A 24656-nucleotide genomic window follows, 5' to 3' on the forward strand; every position below is an offset into this window, starting at 1 on the left:
TTTCTATATTAAAATTCCTGAAAATAGTATTATTTTTAAGTTTTAATTTCAGTGGAAATAGATTTTGGTAGTTCAGAACACATACATAAATACATCTGTGTATGTGTTTATGGAATCTTAAAGCAGACTTAGGTGGCATAAGATTAGCACAATCAAAGACTATTCTGTTTAAACTCCATACTATTTAATTTGTTTTTCCAGGAGTAAAATCAATCCCAGATGATACACCAGTGTGCAGAATACTTCTGCGGAAAGAAGTCTTACGTTTAGTAATCAATTTGAGTAGTTCAGTAGGAACTAAGGGCCATGAAACTGGACTCCTGACGTAAGTTGAATACATTTCAGATATTTTAGCAACATTTAGTTGTATGTATTCCTTTAAGATCTCTGGAATAGCGATTAGCCTTATTTCTGACTTCTCAAAAAATTGTCAGGCAGATATGAGTTACTGGGAAAGGTTGAATATAACATAAAAGCTAAGCAAAGGATTTTCCTTTCAATGGTTTTTCTCTGTCTTTAATTTCTTACTCTTCCTCAGTCTTTTTAAAATCAGTAATTCAACTGTAGTGATATTTCATTGCATAGCCAGTATAATATGCATCTCTTTCTTTTTTGTTACTTGTGCCAAATAATATATATCAGATAAGCAGAATAACAAACTGAAAGTAATTACTTGAGAAACACAAATCTACCTTGAGCAACTACTGGAATTAATTAATAGAAAAAATTGTGTGAAAACTTAGGAGTATAAATCCAGGGACCAAATCTTATAATAAAACCTGTAGGTTTCTGGGCTTGTGACATTGGAAACTGACATACAACTGCTAAAAGAAAATGCAGAAATGCTCATTTTAATTTTAGAAATGCTTACGGGTAATTAAGTTAGCTTTCCCCTGTTTTTTATTACTGCTGTACGTGTAGATGCCAATTCTGTGATACATGGTTCTCTTTCTACATCTATTATGTTAAGACTAGGTGATCTCAGTAGTTCTGTATAACTTCCAAATTATATATTCTGTTTCATCTTATTAATGTAGATTTCTTCCAGTTTGGTACAAAATAATGCTGTCTCTTTTGACTTTTCTTGCTCCGTCAGATCCAGAATTTATAATGCCTGTTACTGACGTGTTCTGCTTTCTTAAACATGATAGTCAAAATCTAATTGAACGCTTTTTTAAACTATGATGTAAATCTGTTCAAGACTTAGAAAATTTTGTTTCTTTCTGTTTTTAAGAATTAAGGAGAAGTATCCCCAAGCATTTGATGACATATGCCTTTACTCTGAGGTGTCCTACTTGTTAGCACATTGTACATTTCGACTTCCATCTCGAAGGTTCATTCAGGAGCTATTTCAAGATGTACAGTTCTTACAAGTAAGTGAACGTTCAGATGCAGTGAATGCACCAAAATGTTCCAGCTGGGTGCAGGTTTGATGTTCTGAACAAAAGATACTTTCAGGTGTGTCTTAAAGAAAACTATTTTATGATGTCTCTCTAGTAAAATCTATAACAACGTCTGTCTTTTAGATGCATGAAGAAGCAGAGGCTATTTTAGCAACACCGACAAAACAGCCAGTAATTGATACATCAGCTGAATCCTGACCTCTGTCTCGCACAGTGCATTGCATGTAGACTTTCTGAAATCCTTAGTCAACCTCTGACTGACTGGATAAAATCCTTGGAGCATCACCTTCTAGACCGTTCCAGAAACTATTGGTACCTGAATACTGAACTGAAAACTCTTTCTTCCTCAACCAATTACTGCCCCGGTCTTTTGAGCCCTTTGGGGAGTTATTAAACATTACCATAGTTTTAATAATAGTAATTACCAGTATATGCAAGAGCCGAGCACTGAACACTTCCACAAGTTTTCATTTCATTTTCTATCATATATTAAAAAAAAAAGGACAACATGCAGAGACGTCTTTTTTTGATGGACTTCCGATTCTGTTCCAGAGAAGCAGAATGATGCCTTTCATTTTAACCCCGGGATACCAGGAATCAGAGAGATGAGGGTGCATTCCGTTGCCAGCAGTGGGGAGCCGTGCTGTGATCATGCACACCAGGGGATACATGTTAGCCCTTCTGCGCTGGTTTTTGTACTGTTTATAACACTACTTGGGGGTTTGTAACTTCAGACAGAAAGAAAAGCCTATGTGAATCTGAGGTTTCCTTTAAGTTATTTTAATATTGCTATAGCTGTAAGTCATCTTATTAGCAGTCTCTCCAGTTTCATTACATTTATGTAGATGTATCTTATCTGAACCAGTTAAGGATTTTCACTACAGTTTGATTTTAAAAATAACAAATCATTTAAACTTAAAGTGCTGAAATCAGATTGTTTTCCCTGAATGATATGCATGTGTTTGCAGTTTCTACACTCATGCTCATATAGTACGAATGTTGGTCTTAGCTAAAATCCTTTTAAAAAGCATGATTTGCATCAGATAAATGAGTATTGTATAAACTAAACTTGAAGACGTTTAATCTTTGCTGCTTTTGGGAGAAGACATGAGTGTTTTTAAAGTTCCATGGGAACAACCTTTTATAAAAACAAAAGTTTATTTGAATTCTCAGTGGATGAGTGATCAAGCATCAGATAGTAATAATTGTAGTGAAAAGCCTTAAGTATCACAATTTGAAGCAGCAGTACATGTAAGTTTATATTGGTATTTAAGAGTTGTTGCAAAACTTAAATGATACAGTGGCTGTTAATGACCGAAATAGTTGCCTCTATCGTGTTACTAGTGAGGTTTTTAAATTAAGGAGTGCAGGCTTAAAAAAGGAAAGAAAAAATCCCCGTCACTTTTATCATGGATCTAAAGATTCAGAAGCCTTTATACGAAGGTAATATAAATATATGCAAATGTGTATATACAATAGCATGGCCACCTTTGTTAGAATGCCTGTAATAGAAGGGATTACCCTTTGATTTTGATATAGGTGAATAATTCAGCTGGACTGTACTAAGTAGAACGTATTTTTATCCATTCACTTTTACCATTTTTTATAATTGTCACATAATGCTTAGGTGAAGATAAGTGAAATTTATCCTGATGCTCATAACTCTGTTCTTACTAGCTATACTACTGGAGATTTCAGTAAGTAGTCCTGTGAACAGTAAAACATGATTCCTAATGAAATGTAGAATTAATTTGCTCGTATCAGAAATTTCATCTTGCCACATAAGCACTGCTTTGCAGCTATCACTTCACAGAGTTCTTATGTGCACTGCATGCCATCAGGTTCTGGTAAACCAGATTGTGAGCTGCTGCTCGTAGTCAAATTTAGTTCCTAAGAATACCTTTTCATGAGTTCCCACTGAAAGAAGGAGCAAAAAAAACAATTTAACTCTTCTGTGGTCGGTGACACAAATAATATACCTATGTGTCAAGGCATGTTTGAAATGCTCTGAAAACATACCACACCAGTAACTATTGAACTTCTCCAGTCATAAGAAATAAATGCTTCTGTAAAACCAAAATGTCAATCACAGTAGACCAAATAGTGGTATAAACTCCAAAGGAAATTATGTAGTCTTCCCAAAAATGGGGCTAGCATATGCTATACAGTAGTTTCAGACACTACCTCAGTTAGGCTAGAGTATGAGAGATTTGTTTTGATAACTAGATGGGGTTACGTCAAACAACTCCATGTTATTTTTCTGCAGTTAAAGCAAAATAAACAAGTTTCATCACCTGTATTTAAAAAAACACCTTTGTTCTTTTGTTACCAGTTTAACCCATAGCACTTAATGTAGAAAGCGCCATAGGAAGGCCTCTGATTATAATAGGTAAGCAAAAAGTGATGTCAGTATACTTTTGGAAGAATCCATGCTGAAACGCTTATGTGTTCTGAAGGACTTGCTTGTGTGGGGATCCATGACAACAAAAACTTGACGAACAAATCGTGGCTGCAAATTTCAGTTATAACACGTGATTTTTTGCTGAAAGTGTATGAGTCAGTAGATTTCAACAAGTATGCATCACGGATGTAAAGTGTGTACTGTATATAACATACAACATTTCTAGAATTAATTATTTACATTAAGCTAACATTAATGTTTTAATTGGCAAATGAAGGGATACTGTTGTTGAAGGAATTTGATATTGGCCTAGTGACAAACTGTGAATTACTAATTCTGTAGATGTCTTTTTTAAAATATCCCTTTCAAAGTTCTTATTTTGGGGTTTTATTTGCTTCATGATAAAACTTCAAAAGAAAACAGCAGTAAATAAGAATTGTGATTATATTAACCCTAATAAAGAATCCTTCCACTTCTCCTAGAAAGGTTTGCAAGGGAAGCTGACAGGCCACCTGCTTGGTATTTTTCCCGTCCTTCCAATATCTTTGTGTTTTTTCCAAATACTTATTTGGTGATACTGTCAAATAAATGATAAAGCCTGTAGCGTTCACTTACACTATATATGAATACAGTTTGGTTGCTGTGGCAAAGAAAGCTCCCGAATGATTGAACGCGCTGGCACAAAATACTCAGCTCTGAGGCAGCTGCCTTTGTGGGAGGGAGAGGCTGTCTGAGGAGCCACGCGCTTTTAGTCCGCTGTGTTAGCTGGCTGATTTTCTTGGTCTCCTTCGACAGTCGTCAGTGGAAAGGGATCGCCTGTGCCAAAGGGCAGAGCTGAGTAGACTAAAGCGTTCCCAGTTGCTTCCCCGAGGGCCTGCTGCTCTCTGCTGAGTGGGGAGGAGGACAGAGCTGGATGCTGTGAGCGTCCTTTCAGAGAGAGAGACCTTCCAGCGGTCTGAAATACAGAGATGCCGAGTGCTCCCAGCTGTGGTGGACACCGTTTGGGGCTGGAGGCGACCAGGCTTGGGGGGGCCTGGCTTGTTTGTTAGGCCCTCGGCATGTTGTGCTTGGAACAGTTGCTTTTCCTCATCTGACAGTTCTTGCTTGACTTTGTATTATACGTACCCAAAGTTACATGTATCCTAAATGTGCTCTCATTGGGTTCTGTTGTTGTTTTTTCCCAACATAATGAAGTGCTGAAGTATTTGGTAGTTGAGAGCTGTAATTTGCAGTGAGAGACAAAAACCCTTTAGCACCTGTACTAGGCACCTGAAGAGAAAGGTGGCTACTGGGGAAACAGACAGTAACCGAAGCCTAGTGAGAGATGGAAGAGTTGCTGCTGCTTCCTCTTTAGTCTGTGTCCTGGTCTTGGTATTTGGCTGTTTGGACTGCAGGCAGCTGGTGTGACCATGAGCTCAAGCTGAGCAATCGCAGCCGAAGAATTCTTGACAGGCTTCGGAGCAGCCCCAATGTTCCTGCTCACCTCCTGGCAGGGCTGCACACAGGTGCTGTTGCTCAGAGCTTCACTGTAGCCAGTTGAAAGCAAGTCCTGTAACTTAATTTTTAAATTGTACTTTTATTATCATGTGCTTATTAAAGGCATACTAGGTGAGCATAAAATCTGAGAGCTGTAGAAGACCTTTTGGAACATGCAAGAAACTGTGTTTTCTGTTTTGCTGGAAGCCCCCCCCCCCCCCCCCCATCTCCTTGGTTTTGCTTTAACTCCTGATTCCCTGGGTAGTTTTTTTTTCAGCTGATTTGTAAGTTCATTAAAGAATGGGGATTTTCTTTGGACTATTTTTATAACATAGATGGACAGCAATGCCACAGCATGCAGAAATTGCACATTTTGCTTGACTTGCTTTGTAAAATACACTATTTTATTTGAGGAGTGTAATTTATGCCAAAAAGTGTAACACGCCATTTTGCCACTGAATAGGGTGTTTTAGCACAAGATGCAATGTCTAAGGGGGAAAAGGCAGAGATTTTGTAGGTTTAATTGAAAAATTGTTGCAATGCTGGGCTGTCAGCATCCCTAAAACTGCATTACAAGAGATTATCTAAATTAATCATTCTGAGGAGGGAAGGGATCAAGGAAAATCTCAAGACTTCTCCCTGTCCCATGTGGTCTTTTTTTATTTAGTAATACGCTGCTACATATTTGGAGGTTCTAGTGTTTGTAGGTCACTGAACAGACATTGAAATCTGATTTATATTGTATACCTGTAACATAGAAAGAAAAAGTATTTATATATTTTCCGTAAGAATATTGCATTGAGCTGTGTATAATTTAAACAGAGGCTTGTCCCAAAATGGTATTGCCCACCTTGATTTTTTTTTGGTGTTTTTTTTTTCGTTGGTTTTTGGGGTTTTTTTGTATAGCGTGTACAGTTCATGTCATCGGGCATTAAAAGCCTCCTGAAGCGTAATCTTATCAAAGGGATGCATTGTTAATAAAATGTACTTAAACTTCTTACAGTTGTTCTGGTCTCGTATGTACCTCTCAGCACTAGAAATGGGTTGGAATTTTATTTATATTTGTAAGTTACTAATTAACTAGAACAACCTGAAGCTTTCCAAATAAACATTTGCCAGAAATAAATTTTACATTACTGCTTTGCAAGATGTCTTATAAAAATAGAAGGGGACTCTTTAATAGGTTGTACACTATTTTTATTTTAAAAATTTAGCATACTAAGGCTAATTTTCCATTATGTGATGGTTTAAATATTAGCATTTCAGCAACAGCTGTGCAATTTGAACTGTAAACAAAAAAAAAATGACAGAACACAGTTTTGAACTCGTTCAACCATTAATGCAAGACAACTGTCTTTAAAAAAAAAAAAAAAATTATACATGTGCAAAAATACTTTTCTCATCTTCAGCTCTCATGCCCGGGCGGTACCTGTGGAGTGGCACCAAGGCACTGCCCTCCTGGGCTCCTCCGCCTGTGTGCTGCGCTGTTCAACACGGGTGGTCGCACCAGGGCCAGGGGGCAGAAGGGTCTGCAGGTGGAGGGGGGGCTGGCTTCTCGCCACCTTGCCAGGCAGTCTGCTGGCTGGTAAAGCATTTCCTTGCCTCCACATAATGAAATTTCGTCGGTGCAGGATCTCCCCAGGAAGGACGGAGGGAGCTGCCTCTGCCAGAGCGGAGCTGGGAGCTCCCATGCGTCTCACCCCGCCGTCATGAAGGCACCGCTGGCCCCATCGCCCCTCCGCCCGCTCCCGGCGCTGGATTACTGCAGCCCAGCCCACTGAGAGTGGCTTCTTCACAAGCAGGAATTCGCACCTTGTTACAGGCATCCCCCCTGCACGAGGAACTGTGGTGTTTTTAAATTTAGAACATTTTATGGGATAGTCTGACTTCTGTATCAGAATTCCTTAGACGTGCAACTCTTGGTTCAGGATATCTTTCAAACCTTTTTAAATTAAAGGAATAGGCCTTTTTTTGAAGTTTTATTTCGGTACTGGCGAAACAGCTCCCTTCTGTTCATTGGCCTTTTTTCCAGCAGTAACTCTTTAAAACTACGCAAGCGCATACAATGTGATGAAACACTTTGACGAAGGAAATGTTCCAAGTAGTGAAGATACTGTAGTGTCAAACTTTCCGATTCGCTGTAACTCATGGGAGAGCAGCACCAAGGGAGGACAAGTTCCTCTGCGATGCCTCCATTGAACAGCGCCAGCCTCCTCTCTTCCCTACTCTCTGTCAAGCTGCAGCCAAGCTGAACGTGACCAGCCGTGTTCCCTTACCCCACTGCCCGAAGGCCCAAAGGAAGGACCATTCTGCACTTTTTTTGTCTACTTCTCAAGGAAATCCATGCGCAACCTGTACGTGGGCACAGCCTGGCTGGTTGTGGCTTCCTACCTCAGTGTAGGGGTTAATGACAAAAGAAGTTCATGTCCACAAGCGGAGACACAGTGCCATGGTAACACCTCTGCGAACAGCTCTCCTGCTGGAAAAAACGTTCATTTCCACTTAACTCCCCCATTTCTTCATTTAGTTAAGAGGATTTTGTTCAGGATTTTAAAGGGTCATTCTTCCAGGCAGAGAAGGCAGAAGCATGAGGAGCCCGTTACCAGAAATGGGAGCGGCAGCCCACTAACAGAGGCCTGTATTATAAAAACCTGTTGTCTGTGCTTTTTCACCCACTGAGGTCAGCTAGAAGACAGGTGAAGTAAAAGCAGGACAATCACTGGGTTTTGGTGCACAGGGTACCACTCCTAGAGAGGTCAGAGTTCCATATGATCTTTCAGTAACGCGCCACGCAATGCAGGTCACCCTTCCGCGTCAATTCCTTACGACATCTGAGCGAGACAAAACACAGCCCCCCTCCAGGACATTGCTGGGCTGCAGCAGGCCCTGAAGCAGGGCAGTGCTCCACGCACAGCTGTGCAACGCACGCTGGCTACAGGTGGCCACAGCACGCGGCAAGCGCACACAGAATATGGCAAGGGAAACACATTTCCTTGAGCAGAACAACCCACCTGCTCCTTTAAATTGCTCCTCTACTTCCTGAATAAATTTTTAATCTCTGCAAAATGTTTAGTAGTTCTTTGCATCAGGCTATAAGAAACTGCTGTGATCTAACCATCATAACACAGGCCACAAAACAGCCCGTAAATCTTAATCTAAGGCCACAAAAACATAGCACGCATCATTCCTGTGCACAAGTCGGTGTTTTCAAACTCATCCTGAGGCAAGAGCTTTGCCGCCTTACACAAGTTGGGCAGTTGGGCTTGTGAAAGCCTTCATCAACAGGGGAAGGTGTGGGTTTTTTTAGAAATTCGTATTTATATTGTGTAACCAAACACTGGATGGACTCAATGGAGGGGAGCCATCAAAGCCTCCTCCCTAGGCAGTGCACAGCTGTCTGCGAAACGTATCTCAGACTGGCCTTTCTGCCAGCTGTTCCTCTGGGTGTTGAGGCAGCATCTTCATTTAAGATATCAAAGTAGTAGTGTGGCTGGTACAGCACTACTGACAGCTCTGGATTGTTTGCTTCTGGTGTCTCCAGTATTTGATAGGGATCAGATTCAACTGCAAGATGAGAAGAATAAGCAAAATTTTCAAACCATGTATGAGTCTCAGGTGTAGGTGTGGGTGTGGGTGTAAAGTCTCTCTCTTCATTTTCACTAGGGTAAAGCCAGGAAGAATTGTGACCATCAATCTTATCTTCTGTTGGCGTCAAAGACAACCGGCTCCATGGGTGTAATTTCTGGGCTTCGGCCTGACTGTCCACTGCTAGCATGTCAGGAATGCAGTCACTTACTTTCAGTACTTTCCCAGAACCGATCTACAAAAGAATCACGAAACAAAAAAAAATTACTCGGTGAAAGAGGCCCAGAGTAAAGGAAAGGGAGTGATTACTTCAAGCACTTCTAATATTGTCTTATGATCCTTTTTATCTTGGATTTTTCAAATAAATGAATGCAATTTGAAGGAAAAAACACATGTACAGGATGTTCAATGGAAGCTGTATTTTATGTGGAATTTATCAGTGTTTATTCAGAGGCTTCTTTTTAAAGTAAGTTCAATATGACTACACTTGAAGAAGGAACCACGTCCCTCTACTTCAGAGACTTTGCCAGGTTTCTGACGCATCCAGTTTTCAGTCTGCACCGCAAGTGGAAGGCAGCAGCGCGGGCTGCCAGGTTGTACACACTCGTCCCTCGCGTGCTAGTGCTCAGCGAACACCAGCAGCAAAGCCACGGGCAGCAGCCCCACGTGTGCCAAGGCGCAGACACGCTCCTAGTCGTGCGCGGCCTGGGAGCAGCAGCTCCCGGTTCGAAGGGCCTGCGGAAGGTGTTGGGGGCCTTTTGCCAACCCCTTCCTCCCCACCAGACCCAGCGGCGCCTGGCAGAACCCCCTGCCATCCTCCCAGGTGCGTGACCCTGCTGTGCCCCGCAGCAGAGGGACCGGTGGGGCAGGGGCAGCGGGTGGACACAGTTCACAGGCTGCAGCAAAGTGCGGTATCCTCTGGTCTGCTGCATTCATAGCGCTGGGTTTTGAGCGGCAATACCTCATGAATCGCCCACTGTACTGAAAGATTTCATTATTATTATTATTATTATTATGCTTTCACTTCTTGCAGCAACACTGCAGAATATTAACGGATCACTGCAGAGTCACATGAATATCAAAAGGAGAACTTTTCCACTAAATGATGATACTATGTTAATTTCTGTATAATGAGTGTCACTTACTTTTAAATGTCGTCAACACAAGAAAAATATTTTTCTGAAACTTTACTAACCAAAGAATGGAAAAATGAAAAGTACTAGATTTCAGTGATCTTACCTTAAACTCTTTGAATGACAGCACTTTGCTCTTGTTAGGACTAGGTATTACAGGACAGCAGCATTCCTTCACCCTGGAAATAAGAGAGCAAAACAAATGACATTTTTTGTCCTCTCATCAAAGCAGATTCTACCAGCAGAAGCCACACGTAGATGTGTACAGAAACAGCAGCAGATGATGTGTCTCAGAAACGCCGCAAGCCAAATAAAACATCCACACAGCTGGACAGCCAAAGGAAAAAATGAATGAGGCCTTACAGCAGGCTGCAAGCAACAAGATGCAGCTGTGGTTTGTGGATTACGCTAGTTTCGTTCTCTGTCTACAACAGAAAAATGCATTATTACTTACCACTTCATCTTCCAGCGGCATATAGCTGCTATTAGTGATGGAACTATCACTAGCAGGACTAGAAGGTACAGCATGTTTGCTGTGAAAGAAAAATACTTTAAAAATTTGATTTTGACCTCTCACCAGTTAAAGTCAATATAGCCTGAGTTTCTGGGACAAGAATAACATCAAGCCCATGTGGGATACCTGCCACTAACTCAGCCGTAACACTGTGTGGTCCGTGGTTGCATGATAGTTTGGCCGGAGGTTCTGGGATACAGCTGTAAGTCTTTGGACCTCGATTTCTTTTACCAAAACTGAATTATTACTAGATTGCTTTTAATATGCTCTCATATCGGCATCTTAAATGTAACGGTAAATTTCCAAAAGTTAAGACTGATAATCTCACTTAACTATTTGTTTTAGGTTTTCTCTCACATCCCCAAAGACGACAGATTTTTACCATGAGGCGTTGACAGAACACTTGTACCTCCAGTATGGATGGACTATAGCAAGACAGACACTACACAAGTGGTGTTGCTCTCCTAGGCTTTATGCTGACACAAGAATCTCAGTGTCTCCTCCTAGTTGGAAGACACAGCCTTGGGCTACATTTTTCACAAGCCGTTGAGGATACAACAAGCAGGCTGAGGGGAAGCACTCGTCAGCGCTCGCTCTCCCTCTGCCCTGGCCAGGGCCCTCTTGCCCTGTGCCAGCAGGTTTGTGTGTCCCTACCACACACTGCAGCAGGGAACTGACACATGTTACACTCTCCTTTTATCTTTCCTGGATTAATTAAGCCCTCATTGTGATTCCCTGCATGGCTGTACAAATGTCTGTGCCTGAACAAGACAAGGCTGGCTAATGGGAGCTGGAACATGGGCGCAAGAGGCAGGAGTGCCTCTGTGAGGATACCATGAGGGTTTAGGAACTCTTCTGCTAGTTAGCACAAAGTCTCCTTGTATGAGCCAATGCTTCACCCTTTCCTACACCTTCCCATTCACCTCCAGTAACAACAGAATTTTCAAAACCAGGCATCTCCAATTCGGATCGTAAGTTTCACAACCACAACTGCCGAGTGGTATTTTCCAGGGAACACAACTACAGGCAAGTGAATTCCCGCTCTGCTTCGATGATCAAATCTGCCCAGTTAGCACAGTGCAATGGTCAAGCCAGCAACCCTTTCTCACTGAGTCATGAAGGAGGCAATGGATTTAAAGACTGATGAGAATAAGAATTAACACTAGTATTTCAAGAGTCCGTACATAAATTAACCGTTTGCACACAGGTCTGTAGTTCTTTTCCCCATACTAGAAAACTGGTTAAATCCAAATGCAATTCTTCAACGCATTCTAGCAAGCAGGACTCACTAGTCATGCTAATGTGCATATATTAAGCTATTTCCCAGAAAGATGTAAGACTTGAATAAGGACGTAAAATTAGTTTCATACTAAAATAAAAAAACATAGCGACTTAAAAGTATCGAAATGCCGTGTTGGTATGCACATTTTGTTTCTCAGTTGGATCCCTTCTCAAGTGCATCTTACATTGAATTAAATGTTTTCCCTTGAGAATGGAAGATTATTCTAACCTTTTAAATCATCCCATCTTTCTGCTAGAAGACAAATTCTCCACAGCCAATACTCACAGTTCAACGGTGTATCTATGTATATAAAGTTAACAATGGGAGTCTCTCCTCCACCTGTATATGCTTTAACCACTAGTTTGTACTTTGTGTTTGACAACAGGTGTTTCACGGTGTATCTTTTTTCTTCTGGGTTTTCGATTGTGTATTTACACAGCACTGAATCATCTGAAACAAAACAGGTAAGATAAAATCACAGAATCACATAATCACAGAATGGTTTGGGTTAGAAGGGACCTTAAAGATCATGTCGTTCCAACCCCCCTGCCATGGGCAGGGACACCTGCCACCACACCACGTTGCTCAAAGCCCCATCCGACCTGGCCAGGGACAGGGCAGCCACAGCTTCTCTAGGAAACCCGTGCCAGTGCCTCACTGCCCTCATCGTAAAGAATTTCTTTCTTATATCTAATCTGAATCTACCCTCTCTTAGTTTAAAACTGTTACCCCCTGTCCTATCACTCCAGGCCCTGGTAAAAACTCTCTCTCCATCTTTCTTATATTTACTTTTCTTGTATTTCCTTTAAGTATTGAGAGCTTGCAATAACGTCTCCTCAAAACGTTACAAATCATTTTAACTGAGACCGCTAGACCACTGAAAAAACAGCACATTTGCAACCCGCCTTCTTAGTAATTTGCACATTTTCTTCTGAGAAGGATGACGCATCCTGAATCATTGCCACTGGGCTGAACTCACATCGCATCTGACTGGATTGTCCACCGCATTATCCACCCTCTGGCAGATCACCTAATAACTTGCTGTCAAAAGCTGCAACTGTTTATCTTAATTTCCTTTTACTAGAGCTTTTTAACAGAGTGATTTGGGTTTTCCCATTTCCTTTTTCACCAGAATCCTGTAGCCCTTAAGCTTAGGTCAAGTTCTTTGAAGATAATCGAAAACAAGAAATCTCTGCCTGTGAAAAACTCTTTTGCCTCTCTATTCTGCAAGTCCCCGGGGACAAAAGGGTTATCTTATTCCTCCTGTTCTCAGTCACATCCCTTGTCTGCTAGCTGAGACAAACTGAGAAGCAGGAAATCTTTAATTTAAATATTTTAATGTCTAACTGGGATTACTTGCAGAATTGTGGTGTTTTATGGTTAGTTTAGTTCTGATACGAACTCCAACGTAAGCCTACTTCAGTTCAAACTAAGCTTTCAGCCTAGTACTAGTCTAATCAGCAGAAAGATCTGATACAGGACATGACCCAACTGGAAGAAGAGGCAAGGGAAAAAAAAATATCCTTGAACATGTTGGAAACATCTGAAAATTATAATGAAACAAAGTCTTTGGGAGTAGTTTTGAGTGTAGAGCAGGACAATCAGATACAAAAATTTAGATGTGGCTTTGTGCCACCCCACAGCTCATTTCTTCTGAAGGAACTGCACTGTAGAGCACAGCTACAAATACTTTCACTATAAAAGAATTTAAATGCACAATTTACACAGTCCTTCAACTCTGAAGGAAATAAATCATATCCCATCCGTTTCTAAAACACCCCAAATCCTAGTAAAACTGACACGCTTCCTATGACTCTCATCCAAGTAGACCACAAACAGATGTTTTCAAAATTCATCCAGAATCCAGATCACAAGAGACAGAAACTTGACTCCTTCTACAGTACTACAAAAGCCTTTTGTGAAACTCACAGTGGAGTTAAAAGGAGATATGGACAACAGGACAGGGGCCATAGATCTGTGTAAAGCCAGGAGCCACTTCCAGCCATTAGCACCTCAAGCATTAGAGAGGAATCAAAAGCAGCAGGTGTTGAAATCTATATATTGCCTAATGAGCCAATTTGCCTGCCTAATGTGAACTTTTTAAGAGGCTGCAATATCAGCAGCAGACACAAAGGCTTTCGCCTGTATCAACAACACAGATTCCTAAATCCCAGAGTTCGGTTACCTGGAAGAACATGTTTTTTGGATCCTTCCAAACTGCAGTCCTCTTGTACAGGTGACACATAAACATGGTAGCCTCTTACAAAACCAGACTCATTAGTGGAATAAGAATCCCAAGATAGTGTTACTGCATTGAAAGTCAGTTCAACTTTCTTCACAGTAGGGTCATGCAGAGGAGCTGGAACAAAGGAAATTCAAGTTAAACTTGTCATTATTCTTCAAGTATATTTATCTTCTCACTTCAAAAATGTCTAAATTCTCATGTATTTCTGTTTATATTTTATTTGTATTTAAAAGCTGAACAAAGCCAAAGTGCCTCACAAAAACTGTCAACTTCACAGAGGCTTCATGCAGTACACATTATACACAAAGCAATGACTGCTAATCACAGCTTTGTTTAGCTATTCTAATTAACATGGACTCTACCTGGTCACTGTACTAGTCAAATACCCTTGATGTAGGGCCATGTACGTCATTGTACAACTTTTAAATGCTTCACTGATGATATAGAAACAACACAGCAAACACATTTTTAGCTAGTTGCAGGAGAAAGGCTATGCAATTCTTCCATTTCTGACAGATGAATTTAGCAAATACACAAACCCTAAATATGTTGCCAACTTACGTAGCTCCCTGAGATAACCAGTCTTCTTCTCCAGTAAGAAGGCTCTATTAGCAACAGATCCATAGATGCGGAAGTTGTATCTCACTCCTGGAACAAAAGCAGCTAGAAAATAGTGGAACTGATTACAAAAATAGGTTACGGTTTGTCTTTCAGTTTTCCTTTTATTTAACTGCCTTCTACAGAGCTCTATAATCCATTAGAAATCTGTGTGTGCTATTGTGCTGTTAAAGAAGCTGAAGGAGACACAGGGTAAACCAATTCTTACGTGTGCATAATGCGAACGGAACACATTTATTCTGCCTGAAAGAGAGAATTGTGGGGGGCTTTATTATACTTTTGTTGCCCTAGGGTATTCAAGATGAGTGCACAATAGACTGTGAAAGCATCAAAAAGCAAGATAATTGCATTTCAGTTTCTGGCACAGGCAAAGGTCGTGTTTTGGACTGTTTAATGTAGACACATATTCATGCATCAGGATTCCACGTTATCGTCACTGACATCCACTCCCATTCAGATTAACCAAGTGTAACCCATTGAAGAACTGCACAACATTTTTTCTGTGTGTTATCACACTCTCCTTCAATAGGGATGCAGGCTCCCATGTGTTTGTATGAATTGAAGCGCAGTTCCTTTATTGCATATTGAAATCCATTCAGTCAATTTTTGTTCAGACATGTTTCATTCCAAAGTGAACTCTCAGCTCAAGAGACTCCAGGAAGGCCATACTCTTGCAGCTGTGGAAGTGTATCAGAGAAACTTTCACACAGCCAGAAAGGATATAGGTCTAATGGCCACCACGGGGATAGAAAACACAGAACTGGTCCTAAGCAGGGGCTGGTGCTGAGACACGTTATTTGTGGCACACTGACAGCACTACACCTCTCACTACACAGTGGGTGTTGAATTGCCTAAGTTTAAAGTTCTGACCCATGTTACAGATAAGGCAGAGATCTATTTTGCATCTCTCCTGCCAGAAGATTTTTAACTCCTTCATTAACCTCACCATCCTCCTTCAAGATGTTGACACAGACCTGTTGGAGCGGGTCCACAGGGCTGGAGCACCTCTCCTGTGAGGAAAGGCTGAGAGAGTTGGGGCTGTTCAGCCTGGAGAAGAGAAGGCTGCAGGGAGACCTGATTGCGGCGTTCCCTGAAGGGGCCTACAAGAAAGCTGGAGAGGAACTTTTTACAAGGGTGTGTAGTAACAGGACAAGGGGTGATGGCTTCAAGCTCAAAGACGGTAGATTTAGATTAGATATAAGAAAGAAATTCTTTACGATGAGGGTGGTGAGGTACTGGAACAGGTTTCCCAGAGAAGCTGTGGCTGCCCCGTCCCTGGAAGTGTTCAAGACCAGGCTGGAAGGGGCTTTGAGCAAACTGGTGTAGTGGAAGGTGTCCCTGTCCATGGCAGGGGGGTTGGAACGACATGATCTTTAAGGTCCCTTCCACCCAAACCATTCTACGATTCTCTGTTCCTACAAGCTACTCAGAAGAGTACTATGACTTCCAAGGCTTAACAGTGCTGGCATATTTGTGATGTCTAATTCATTTGCTAGGCAAAACATGATGCCACACGGCTTTGCAGAATTACAGCTGCTCTGCATAGATTTTAATATTCCATGGGATTTGTTTCCTAATTTCAATTAATTCCAACAGCATGAAAGATTGCTGCACAGACATCAGCAAGAAAAAGTGTTTGGTTTTCACCTGAATTGATCAGAGTACTGGAAGTATGGGGTCCAAATCTCTTCCACTGCAAATCACAAAGCTGCAACATTGGAAAGTTACACCAATCGATAATGTAGCTGTCATACATATGTCTGGGCTCCCAGGAAATAAAAATGCCATCATCCGTACCATTAACCTGTTCTTCTTTAAGTTCTTCGGTGTCTAGGAATGAAAAAGACAGAGTCTCTATTCTTTTCCTGCATGAGACCTCAGATTCACAAATGAAGAGCAATATAGTTTCTCTGCTAAGCTATTAAAACAATAATAAGGTAGTTGCATTCCCTCACTATCAGACATATGGGATCTTCCACAGGCTGAAAGCTGATCTCTTTGTATGCTGAAAGCTGGCAGCTCAAAACATCCAGTAATTATTATTATATATTCATAAAAAGAACTCAACTGGAGAAACCTGGAGTCATAAATAGAAAGTTACAAGAGGCTGATCACACAAAACAGTTCCCTGCGAGGCACTGGCTGCACCCTCATGGCACCTGCTGCAAGTCTGAGGCCCTGGTTTCAGGCTAAATGTGTTTTGCTCTGTGGAGACTTTCTGTGCAAAACAGCTTTTCTGTTAAGGGATGGATCGAGGCACTTACGCTTAATATACATACAGTTACCACCCTGTAGGCAAAAATACAGTAATAATTTCCATACAGCAGTGATGCAAGTTAACAGGCCAGGTTAATTTATTCCCCCAAGATCATAAGTTATCACTTTACTTAAAATAGGTAGAAACAAAACTCTCACAATGGAAATCTGACTGAACATACTCCTACTGTTACCTGTAGCTCTAGGGATGATCAATACTGAAGGGAGTGAGTAATTAACATTGTTCTTTGCCACAATACTGATTCTGTAAGAATGGTTATCAATGGAAATCCTTGTGCTATTGCAGACTGACGAAAGAGAGATGCTCTCATGGTTAAAGCCATCTTCTACTCTTTCCCAGGTTACTTCATACGAAATACTTCTTCCATTTGCTCGAAAACTTGGTGATTGCTGGGGAAAAAAGTTATGGGGTACCAACCGATTATTTAGTAAATTTTGTTGAAAAAATATAAGAGGAGCATTTAGAACTTTAAATAACTAATTGGATGTATTATTTCTGTAACAATAAAAACACTTCTTTCCATACATGCATACATATACTGGTTGAAATGGAAATGCAGAAATCTTAGTAATGGGATTTGTCTTGCTATAATACTTAGAAAAACCGAAGTATATGTCTGAAAAGCCAGGACAGCACACCATCATACGACTACATGCATTCTGAAATATGTTACATATAATACTTGTCTTGGATTCTTAAGACATTTTCATAATGTTTTTTTATTAAGTGCACACAAATTTCTTAAAGTTTATGGAGAATTTTTGAACCCCTTTATGAAGGGTTTTGTTTCAGTTTCTGTACGGATGTCTCACCTTCCAGAACAAGGTCACATTCCGCCCCCCCAGAACTGGTGTAATTTCTCTCCAGATGTCCAGTTTCCCTGATGGAGCTGCAATAAATACAACAAAACAAAGATGCTCTAGGTGCAGAAAGGATAAGCCATTTAATTGATTCCTCCCATTTGAAGAAGTTCCACCCCCAAAACCTGTTTTTGCCCATCGCTCCCAGGTCTTGCCAAAACATTATCCTTCAACTTATTTCTCCCTTCATTCTTGTTTTTCTGAATGAATGTCTGGTTCATTTCCCTAGAAATTTTTCTTTGCTTGCAGTTTCCAGGTGCTTGTTCCTACTTCTACACCGTTCCTGCAGCCCTCACAGAATGCTGTAACTCACTCTGTCCATCCTCCCAACAATCTGGATTTCCCACTACCTGCACTGGATAAAATGGCAGAGACTGGCAGGTAGGATGAGAGTTATTTAAGAAGCCACCTTCTTCAAGTTCTCTTAATGTGCTTCTACTTTTATGCATGCAACCAGCCTCTGCTTTAGCTACGCAGCAGAAGAGTAGCAACAAATAGCAAACAGAGGTGGCCAGCAAAGAACATCCTTCAAGCTCCCCTTTCTCAACAGGCTGGACATACTTGCTTCCTTTGTTCTGATGGTTCGAGCTTCACTCCATTCACTCCACCTCCAGAAATGCTTAGCTGCTCCACAGTGTACTCTAGCTGTGTATACAGTGTATGGCTGTAGTCCACCCAGGGTGATGCTGGCATAAGGGAGATGCATGTCTGAACTATTATGCTGCAAGACAGAAAAACAGAATAGTCAGAACTCAGTTCAGCTTCATTAGTAACAGGTCTTTGTCTGAAAAAAATAGTTCCTCCTCTGTATCTGACGATAGACAGTTAAGCTTGACTTGGAACAACAGTCAAAAAACCAAAAAAAGATATGCACAAGATCAAAGGACTGGGGGCTCCAAAAAAAGATCTGCAGGCTGTCTCTGTGTAACTGTCTGAGTAGGAGTCACTCACAATCTGTCAAATGACTACTCTTCACATCAGGGAGGAAATGTACTGAGACCTTGTCTTCACAAAATCTGGGTCTCTGAATCAGGTCACGTAAGTAGAACACTGTTCCAGATCTATGCACAGAATCTACAGCTATCTTTTCTTCCCATTTTTTGCTCAACCTTTTCCCCCACTCCCTCCTAAGAGACGGGGTGAGTTCTCGTAGGAATCAGAAAGTGAGCATGCTTTTCAGCCTCTCCTCCAAACTGTCTCCTGCAATGATCAACTGCAGCAGCCATTTGATCTAACAGCTCTTGAGCAACACTGAAGACAGAACGCAGCTTGATCCTGATCTTCATGGTGCCTTCTTAATATGCTAGAGGCAAGCTGCCTTCATGTGAAAAGGGCTACAGAGAAACTACAGTACGCATGCAAAGAGTCAGTCAGCTTCACCGTTTGTGAAAGAGTGGAATAAGACAAGGAATCTACTCAAATAATCTGCAAGGAGATGGAAGAGGGTGGGATGAAAAACTGTTCTGGGGTTCCCTCACTAGGAACCAAACACACTACCATCAAGTACAGTCAACAGTACACAGAAAGCTCCTGGACTAATATAAAAAAAAGCCTTCAACACACCTCTTCACCATTTGTGTGTAAGATGGTGTGAGTAATAAAAACATGACAAATCAAGATTAGCAATAGCTAACAGCAATTATAAGGTCCATAAGTATTTTCATTTACTTTTACAAGTCTCAGAACCCATCCAGAAGAGGACAGAGCCACATATGCAGACCAGTCACACCGTACACTTCGGCCAGCAGCACAGGAGGTGTTAGGAGTGTGAACTAGTGCCAGCAACGGCTGCCCACATGGACCACATCATCAGTGTAGAGCCTGGGAGCAAACAAATCCCAAAAACAGAGACATCAACCTGCTCACAAGATTTAGAGTATATTCACACTGCTGGGATTTTTTAATTTCACATAAAAAAGATACTTGCTATGTTTTTGTGTATGGAATTCAGGTTTCATACCAGTTCTACTTTCCCATCAGGTTGGAGCACTTCAGTCTGACAAAAGAGTTCAATTCCTTTGTTGCGATGCTTCCAATATAATGTGATTTCTGTATCTGTGCATTCTTCCCACAGCTGGAAAGGTGCCGCAGGATAAACTGCCAATGGAAAATCCGAGTTAGCTCTTGTAAAATATACAACATATGCAAAAGCCTTTTAAGGTATTTTAACTGAGTAGTAAAAGCAAATAAGAAATAGAGATTTGTCTGCCAGTCTAGGAGAAGCAGATATAAATTAGTAAAAATTAATTTCAGAATGTAAATGTAAGTAAACATTATACAAGATTAAAAAAAAAACCCTCTTTTGCTGACTTGGATATATTTTAGCTTATAACGAGCAAAAGAAAGAGTCAGAGACTTTTATTGCAAATCCAGTAAAACTGTTTAATCCAGAGCCTGGCGGAGGCTCCTTATGTAGCATGGTGAGTAACATTTGCCACACTTCTACACCCCAGAATCCAGCCTCTTCACCAGAAATTTTATCCACAACTCTTACATTGACTCCTGCCAGTAGTTACGCTCTGGTAAACAGTGTCAATGCTACTTCTTCCAAAAGATTTCTGAGATCCTTCACTGCTATGTAAACAGTATTCAGCAAGAGCAGATCTCCAACTCTCCCATATTATCAGTCTAATTGTAACGAGTAAGACATGGCAATGCGAGTGGTATGTTTACAGCTTTGGCCGTTATCCTAGAACCTCATGGACCATGAACTACAACTTGAGGACTTCCAGAGTCAAAGAAGCATGTGTATGATACAGAAGGTCCCAGCTACCACATGCAGAATTGGAAATGAAGTATGGAAAAGAATGACTTCAGTATTTCTTTACTTGCTGACATCCTTTAAGTAAGGATGATTCTACTGTAATTAAATCCAGGATCAGAGAAAACACAAAGGACTTTACAGCAATCACTGTTTAAAAGTTGAACTCATCATAAACATTATATATCATTTCTTTAACTTGTAACAATGACTAAAACTGGAAAAAGAAAATTGTAGTAAAATTTCAATGTACTTAGCACATTGAATGTAACCTACTTTAGCCTAATTTCCCACAAAAACTTAGTTTATAACACTGTGTTGTCTCACTACAACCTGTCAGTTTACTCCTCCGCTTTCTTCCTGCTCTATTTCTTCCACCCTCAAACAATCAAATGATCAACTTTTAGAACTCTCATGAGACTCTCTCTCTGAGACAATTTTAACAGAGACAGGCATTTAACATATGTTTGTAAAAGTCACATGAAAAAGCGTGTCTAGCAAAACTGTAATCGGTGCCTCTGAGGAAGGAAGCACTGCCAGAACACAGCAGTTACACCAGCAGCCTCCCCATCCATCAGCCTGTCAGCATCAGAACTAAGAAAAGCACATGTTGCCTCCCGCTTCTTCAAACAGGTACGGTGGCCACAGGACCTTGGGGACACTAAGGTGCATGTGGTTGGGCTAGAGGACACAAGGAGAACTGGAAATACTGCTGGAGACATGGGAAATACCCAGGTGTTTTGAGGCACAAGTAGGCAGGAACTTATGAGGCCTGGGACACTCTGTGATAAAGGACAAAACTAACAGGGAAGAAGGAACGACAGTCATCAGTTACCACTCACAGAATAAGCTGTTCTGTTGTACTGATGAAGAACTACTTTTCCTCTCTCACAGCTGATGTTACTGTCCCATATCAGCACCAAGACAGGTGAGCACTACCACCTCTTTCCTGGTAATAGTTGCTCACACCTGTATCACATCTCATTTGGAGAGGTGTTAGTAATTTTATTTATCCACTTTTCAAAATGTGCATCTCCGTTTTATTTTGGGAAGACAGTAACATCAGCACTAATATTTTGCAGAAAGGACTGAATTCCCAAGTAACCTATACAGATATTTTTCTTGAACTCCCCATTTTATATCCTTGCATCATGTTGCTTCCTGTACTATGAACCAGCTTCAGCAAAGCAGCAGATTTTGTAGCACTAAGGGGTCATTTCAATCACCATATCTGACCTTTGGAGTGAAGTTGGTTTCTACCATTAACACAAGTTTCCAAAGCTAAAACTGAAGAGACAGCAGATAACTACAGCACAGGGACCGATAACTAATAAAAACTCTGAAGATAAAAATCCAGGACTTCCATACTGTAAACTGGGGCACTCAAGTATTAAGATCAGAAGGAGGACAAGGCCTGCAACAAAAGACCCTCAACAAAGACATAGAAAAGACCTTACTTCTGTGAGTTACATCAAAAACATCCATGGCAGTTTTCTTCCCCAGTGGGTTTTCCACAGTCACTGTGACATTATAGATCCTCTGCTCATCTATATCCCAAGAACATGAGCACTTCTCAGAACAACTTACTGTGCATGGAACCATTTTGTGGGAAAACCTGCCAAAGAAGTGGGGAGGGAAGGGGACAAAAGAGAGAAAGACATTTTTCCATAATATACAATCAACATAGATGCTGAAATTTTTGATGCCCAACGAGAAGACAGCATCATAAAAAACAAAGCTGAGGGTGCCTATAACAAGTCATCCAGTTCTTTCTCCTAGCCTGAAGCAGGATGAATATAGGTGTTCTTACAAATAGAAGAAATATTTACTTGAAGTCTAAGTTTACTTTATCCTTTTAAGATACAGCTAAATTTCTTCTAGTGATTTGCTCATGGAAATTCTAAAGGAGGGATTTCTTTGCCAAGAATTAAACCATTCACATGTCTACCATTATGCTTTTAAATGAAGCAGTAATTTCAAATGCATCCTCTAACCTTCCATTTTTAAATCACCATCGTAATAGCTTAATGGAAGTGAATGATGCAGAGACCAGGACCCATACACAATGATGACCTGCCTTTTTCTGATATCTTTTGATGAAAGTTTGTTGTCATGATGAGGCATCTGCTCTGTTTATGAGTTCCCCTGTCTCTGCAGGCCCTACTGTAAAGTCTCTCCACTCTCCATTTAGATGCCTGCGTAGCAAGAAGCCAAGGACCAGGTCTGATATGCCACAGCTTGTAACCTTGACTCAGATTGCTGAGAAAGCTGTGAGAAAGTCTGCAGAGATTTTACAAATCAAAACAAAATAACAAACTCCAAACTGAAATTGTAGAAATTATAGAGAGAAGTAGGATTTTTGAGATGAGATTGTCAGTAGCTCAAGGACTCAAGAAAGAAAACACCAGCATCTAAAGTCATAAAATCCTAAAGAAAAAGAACTAAGGAGGCTCACCAGGCTAACTGCCAGTTAGATGGGAATCATCAGTTTGAGTCAGCATTAGCGTCAATGGATTGTGAACACACTAATACTCAGCCTACCAGCTGATTAAATCCTAGTTATCTGTTATGTGTGTTATCCAATAAATACATTATACTTTTAACTTCAGTATAACATGACTGCAGGGTGTTTTCATACTTCCTGAAAGATATCCAAACAAATTAACCCAAAAGAATGGTTAGAACAAGCTTCATCCAGCAGAACCTGGTCTGATGGACCTAAAACTTTGTTAGAGGTAGTCTAATTCAGAGCAGTTCTGCACTGCTCAAACTTTGTTAAATGACCTGACCAGAGAGCTGGAAAGAGGCAGGCAGCTCATTTCAACACTGATAAAAAAACATTTCCACAAATTTTAAAGAAAACAATGTGACTGTTCTGTACAGCACGGGCCAGAGTTAATACAACAATGAGGAGACTTACTCTTCAGACAAGGTGTATTTTGGTGAATAACGTCCATAAAGATAGGTGTCTCCTCCTTGGCTCCAACTACATGTTACTATTCTCATGTCTTGTGTTTGGCAGGAAAAATCATTAGGTGTATCAGGTGGTTCTTGTCAGAGGGAATAACCAAAAAGACAGCAACAGCATGGCAGTCAAGGCAAAAGACATCAACCTTTTCACTACATTATCAAGCTAGAAATAATTGGTATGTACAAAGTCTGGTTTACTACAGATGTTATTATTTCAATTATACTTATTCAATGACCGGTCTGCAGAGAAAATGAGGATAACGCCATAAATTAATTGCAATCCATACACTTCCATACATTATTATTTTTTGTTATATTCATACATTCATCCATTTGATCTGTATTGTTTTTTATCTTTAAAAATTGCTACTAGCCTTTGAAAGCACAGGTAAAAACTGTGCTGAGTTTTTACCACATGCACACTGACAATGAAGCTGAACTCCTAAATGGGTAGGTATATTTAAAAATCGGTCACCTGTCCTAGGATCAATTACTGAGATTAATCTGAACACATTTAATGCTGTTCTTTAGTGCTTTCTGTATGCAAGCTACAGATCTGAAGTCACACATTAAACAGAGTTCAGCTCGACATGACAGCACAATGACGACTTACAGCAAACTTTTTCCCCCCCCCCCCCCCTTCCCTACAGCCATTCTTGACTTTATAGCAATAGGAAAATATAACTGTAATAAAGCATTCACTTACTACCCACAAAGAAAACTGCATGATCATAGCATTGCTCTTCATTGCAAGACTCTTGACAGTAGACAGTGATGTGAGGCACTTCTTGATGTGCCACATTTTTCACAGTGAGCAGTCCAACTTGACTGTTCGTGTGATTGAAAACATGAACAGCTGGGACTAGAAAGAATTCCTTAATGATATGACCTTTCCTTCCAATGCAACAAAGAGTGATGTCAGAGCCTTCCTCTACAATTTTTTCATTTGGAAAGATTTGTGGTCCACTGTTATTTGAAGTGTCCAGGCCTGCAAATTAATACACAATAAACCATTTGAAAATCTGGTCATGGCAGCAGCCTTCAACCAGAACATGTAACTGAGCATTTACACAAGAATCTGCTAGTGTTATATTATCCATTCATGGACTTTTAATTAGTATTCTTCCCTA

The 24656-nt window shown here is 40.7% G+C and overlaps 2 protein-coding genes across 4 annotated transcripts in view; one reads left to right on the top strand and one right to left on the bottom strand.

Moving 5' to 3' along the window:
* The window catches only part of RICTOR (RPTOR independent companion of MTOR complex 2), a 95384-nt gene extending 89106 nt beyond the window's left edge, over positions 1-6278 (top strand). For all 3 annotated transcript variants that reach the window (XM_075410545.1, XM_075410544.1, XM_075410546.1), the window contains 3 exons: positions 202-325; positions 1235-1373; positions 1527-6278. In XM_075410545.1, the coding sequence (XP_075266660.1) occupies positions 202-325; positions 1235-1373; positions 1527-1601 (338 nt within the window). In that variant the 3' untranslated portion in view covers positions 1602-6278. The remainder of the gene's footprint in view (positions 1-201; positions 326-1234; positions 1374-1526) is intronic.
* A 280-nt stretch (positions 6279-6558) lies between these two features.
* The window catches only part of OSMR (oncostatin M receptor), a 31406-nt gene continuing 13308 nt past the window's right edge, over positions 6559-24656 (bottom strand). Inside the window, exons 5-18 of the mRNA XM_075411720.1 lie at positions 24233-24514; positions 23477-23606; positions 22014-22171; positions 19756-19892; positions 18357-18516; positions 17748-17824; positions 17108-17324; positions 16305-16487; positions 14601-14702; positions 13980-14153; positions 12080-12244; positions 10453-10531; positions 10105-10177; positions 6559-9100 (exon numbers count right to left, since the gene is read on the bottom strand). Coding sequence (XP_075267835.1) covers positions 8645-9100; positions 10105-10177; positions 10453-10531; positions 12080-12244; positions 13980-14153; positions 14601-14702; positions 16305-16487; positions 17108-17324; positions 17748-17824; positions 18357-18516; positions 19756-19892; positions 22014-22171; positions 23477-23606; positions 24233-24514 — 2393 coding nt within the window. The 3' untranslated portion in view covers positions 6559-8644. The remainder of the gene's footprint in view (positions 9101-10104; positions 10178-10452; positions 10532-12079; positions 12245-13979; positions 14154-14600; positions 14703-16304; positions 16488-17107; positions 17325-17747; positions 17825-18356; positions 18517-19755; positions 19893-22013; positions 22172-23476; positions 23607-24232; positions 24515-24656) is intronic.

This window comes from Opisthocomus hoazin, chromosome Z, assembly GCF_030867145.1.
Source record: "Opisthocomus hoazin isolate bOpiHoa1 chromosome Z, bOpiHoa1.hap1, whole genome shotgun sequence".
Classification (NCBI taxonomy): domain Eukaryota; kingdom Metazoa; phylum Chordata; class Aves; order Opisthocomiformes; family Opisthocomidae; genus Opisthocomus; species Opisthocomus hoazin.